Source organism: Trichinella spiralis (assembly GCF_000181795.1).
Source record: "Trichinella spiralis strain ISS 195 chromosome Unknown Scfld2528, whole genome shotgun sequence".
In the NCBI taxonomy this organism is placed as follows: domain Eukaryota; kingdom Metazoa; phylum Nematoda; class Enoplea; order Trichinellida; family Trichinellidae; genus Trichinella; species Trichinella spiralis.
The window spans coordinates 1-3,128 of NW_003529467.1; the positions used below are offsets into that span (position 1 = coordinate 1).

General features: G+C 41.7%; 2 protein-coding genes across 2 annotated transcripts; both read right to left on the minus strand.

The window, feature by feature from the left end:
* Window positions 1-922: 922 nt before the first annotated feature.
* Window positions 923-1,663, minus strand: Tsp_13893 (conserved hypothetical protein). Its single transcript, XM_003368389.1, has 2 exons — window positions 1,283-1,663; window positions 923-1,219 (listed from the first exon to the last, which is right to left on the minus strand). The coding sequence occupies exons 1-2, from the start codon at window positions 1,661-1,663 to the stop codon at window positions 923-925; spliced, it is 678 nt and encodes a 225-aa protein (XP_003368437.1).
* A 611-nt stretch (window positions 1,664-2,274) lies between these two features.
* On the minus strand, window positions 2,275-2,865 carry Tsp_13894 (conserved hypothetical protein). Its single transcript, XM_003368390.1, has 3 exons — window positions 2,641-2,865; window positions 2,392-2,618; window positions 2,275-2,356 (listed from the first exon to the last, which is right to left on the minus strand). The coding sequence occupies exons 1-3, from the start codon at window positions 2,863-2,865 to the stop codon at window positions 2,275-2,277; spliced, it is 534 nt and encodes a 177-aa protein (XP_003368438.1).
* Between the last annotated feature and the right edge of the window lie 263 nt (window positions 2,866-3,128).

Consider the following 3,128-nt stretch of genomic DNA (forward strand, 5'->3'; position numbering starts at 1 on the left):
CCGTCTTTTGTTCGTCCATCTCTGCCAGTTGATCTTGTGATCAGTTCAATACTGCTTTTTGACGATTCTCCGTGCGTTCACTTTTCACAAGCTCACTCGTAAATTTGTAACCTCGTCGCCAGTTGTTATAGCCCCGCGTCCGTGGCTATTCCGTAAGCTGATGTACAACAAGAACAAAAACAATAAACGTTTATTAGCCACTATCAAGCGAATACGTAAACACACACCCACCCGCTGCTAAGAGTTCAATCAATCGATCAATAATTTTCTAACCTCCTACTGTGGATGTTCAGGTTCGGTGTCCATACCATACCATAGCACGTTTTAAGCCGGCCAATTTCTTTCCACTGCTGCTATTAAATTAATTGTGATTATTTTAATGAAACTGAGAAAAATGGTGAATCCACCGGGCAGCTTTCCACGTGATATTTCTTACTAATAGCATCCGTAACTTCTAAATTTGTACACATTGCTCTCTGCAGTCTATGTTATTTTATCATAATTTATACTAATCCTTAATAACAATGGACACATGTTGCACACTGGGTATGTTCTTTGGAAAATTAATGTGTTTCCGTTTATATGCCTTTCATTCAAAAACAAGGAATATTTTACCCCAATGATTGCTTACAAGACGCAATTCAGAATTATCAGACATAAAGGGAACAAGGAATAGTAAAAAAAGAAAATTTTTTCTAACAGAGACCTTACATATTGTCCATAGATATGCCGTTTATTCTGATTATCTGATTCTGGCACGGACCTGTTTGTCATCTTAAAAGTGAACCGTCTCTTATGGTTTTTAACTGAATTGTTTGATCGCTCTGCAATGATAAACTAAAAAGCCGAGTTTTATTAGACAGAACACAGCCAATACATGAGGTACAATCATAAGATAATGTCATACTATTACGTAAGATTATCAAGTAAGGCAACTGGGTTTAGTGTACCCACTACATTCACCCCTCGTCTGGTATTGGACGTAGTCCTGCAGGCGCTGTGGTGCTCGTCTTATTCTTGTGGAGCGTCGTGGTGGTGTTTGATGAGGTTCATCTCTTGTCGCTGTGTCCTCTTTGCTTTCTGAATTTTCTGGTGTAAGGTAGTTAGCGTCCAGTTTTTCTCCTTTTTCACCTTCTTCGCAAGGAGCTCCAGTTCCCACTTGTGTTTCATCTGGGTTGCCATCTTCAGCAACGCACTTTCCTCCAGCAGGAGCGAGATGCTTCAGGGATACAGTGGTTTCTCTTCAATCTGTTAATCTGACGTGGGCATATTTAGGGTTAACTTCCAGCAGTTCCAATTCTTCTACTAGGAGGTTGCATTTGTTTGTTTGGCTCATCCGTCTGATTAGTACCATTCCGGGTGTTGTTAACCAAGTAGGGAGGGATGTATCCGTAGGTGTTCGACTCGAAGAACCGAATAGACGCTCATGAGGAGTAGCGTTAGTTGCTGTCGACAGCAACCTGCGCAACAAGTGCAACGCTAAGCGTATTACTTCTTCCCATTGTTCAATCCGTAGATTGTGGGATCTTAGCGCTAAAGAGACCGCCTTCCTTATAATTCCATTGTATCTTCCTGCCTGTCCATTACCTTGAGGATTGTGCGCAGTCGTGCGGCTGTTGACCACGCCAAGTGAATGTAAGTATGTTTTCAAGTGGTTTGACATGAATGAGGATCCGCGATCGCGATCCAAAAAGGTAGAAAACCTGGGTTAGGCATTTGCTGACTGCTTGGGTAGAAATAAATGTCTGGGCACGGAAATGCAAACGGGAATCAGAAATACTCGTCGACTACGGTTAATATATACCGATTACTTGATGTAGATAGTAGTGGACCTTTAAAATCGTTTTAACCGTTTTTAACCGTTCGAAGGGGACAGTTGCTTTGTTTAGCTTTCCTGAATTTCCTTTCAAAAATCAAGGTTTCAGTTCAGCGCAAACTCAGCAAGAGTTGACCATCTTTTGGATTTCTTCCATTGTGGAAGGCAAATTTTTGCTTCTCACGTAGTGGGCCAAACGGGTTACTCCGGGATCACACAGATTGTTTGTATTGATAACCAGAAGTATGTCTGGTTTGTTTGTAGATGTAGGGTTTGTATTGTGAGGTTCTCTACTTGTATGCTACCACAGATTCGAGATGGGGCGTTTGCCTTTATGTTTAGGCCTTTATTGTAAGGATTTATTGTAAGGAGATAGTTCCAGTCTCCATCTCATTATTTTGTCGTTCTTCGCTTTACCGGCTTGCTTATTGTTAAACATGATGGCAACAGATCGCTGATCAGTAATTAGATGGAAATGGTGCCGCAGCAAGTAATGCTGCCATTTCCGGATTACTTCTACGATTCCATACGCTTCCTTTTCTACAAAAGAGTGTCTTTGTTCACCATGAGATAACATTCTAGAAAAGAATGATACGGGCTTTCCAAGCTGACTGAGTGTCGCGGCTATGGCGTGATCAGAAGCGTCTGTCTCTACTGTGAATGGGAGTTCATCATCGATGGCAGTCACTACAGAGTTCACTATGCCCTTTTTCAGCGCTTCAAAAGCTTCCACAGCTGGCTGAGGCAAGGGAAACGTTGTGCATCTAGCGAAAGCATGTATTTTCTCTGAGAATCTAGGTATCTATTGGGAATAAGCAGTGAACATCCTGAGCACTCTTCGAAGTGATGCTGTATTTCTTGAAGTTTAACTGTCGAAGTGGTTTGAATCTCCCTGGGTCAGGTTTTAACGTTCCCTGTTCGATGATGTATCCCAGTAGATTTACCCGGGTCATTGCGAACTCACCTTTGTCCTTATTACGCGTCAGATTGTATTTCTCAGCGACCTCTCTAATTCTATTCAGGTCTTTGCCGTGCTCTTCTTGATTCATGCCTCAGATTGTAACATTATCAACGAAGACAAAACCATCTTTTAATTTTTCTACTCTAAAGATGTTATCCATGACTCTTAGGAAACATGCAACATCGTTCGTAACTCCAATGTAATGCGTTTGACCAGATGAAGTCTTCCGCCAGCTTCGAAGCACAGCTTCGAATGATGTGTCTCTAACGTAGATGGGAAATTGATAATACGCACTCTTTACATCGACTGGTACTGTAAAAACGGTATTTCGATATAGCTTGGAACCATATC

Bases quoted from the DNA above. Each gene is read 5' to 3' on its own strand.
- Tsp_13893 (XM_003368389.1), bottom strand. From the start codon at position 1,663: ATGTCAAACCACTTGAAAACATACTTACATTCACTTGGCGTGGTCAAC. The intron at 1,220-1,282 runs GTTAACCCTAAA...GTATCCCTGAAG, and splicing joins AAGAATTGGAACTGCTGGAA to CATCTCGCTCCTGCTGGAGG.
- Tsp_13894 (XM_003368390.1), bottom strand. From the start codon at position 2,865: ATGAATCAAGAAGAGCACGGCAAAGACCTGAATAGAATTAGAGAGGTC. The intron at 2,357-2,391 runs GTTATCTCATGG...ACTCTTTTGTAG, and splicing joins GTATCATTCTTTTCTAGAAT to AAAAGGAAGCGTATGGAATC.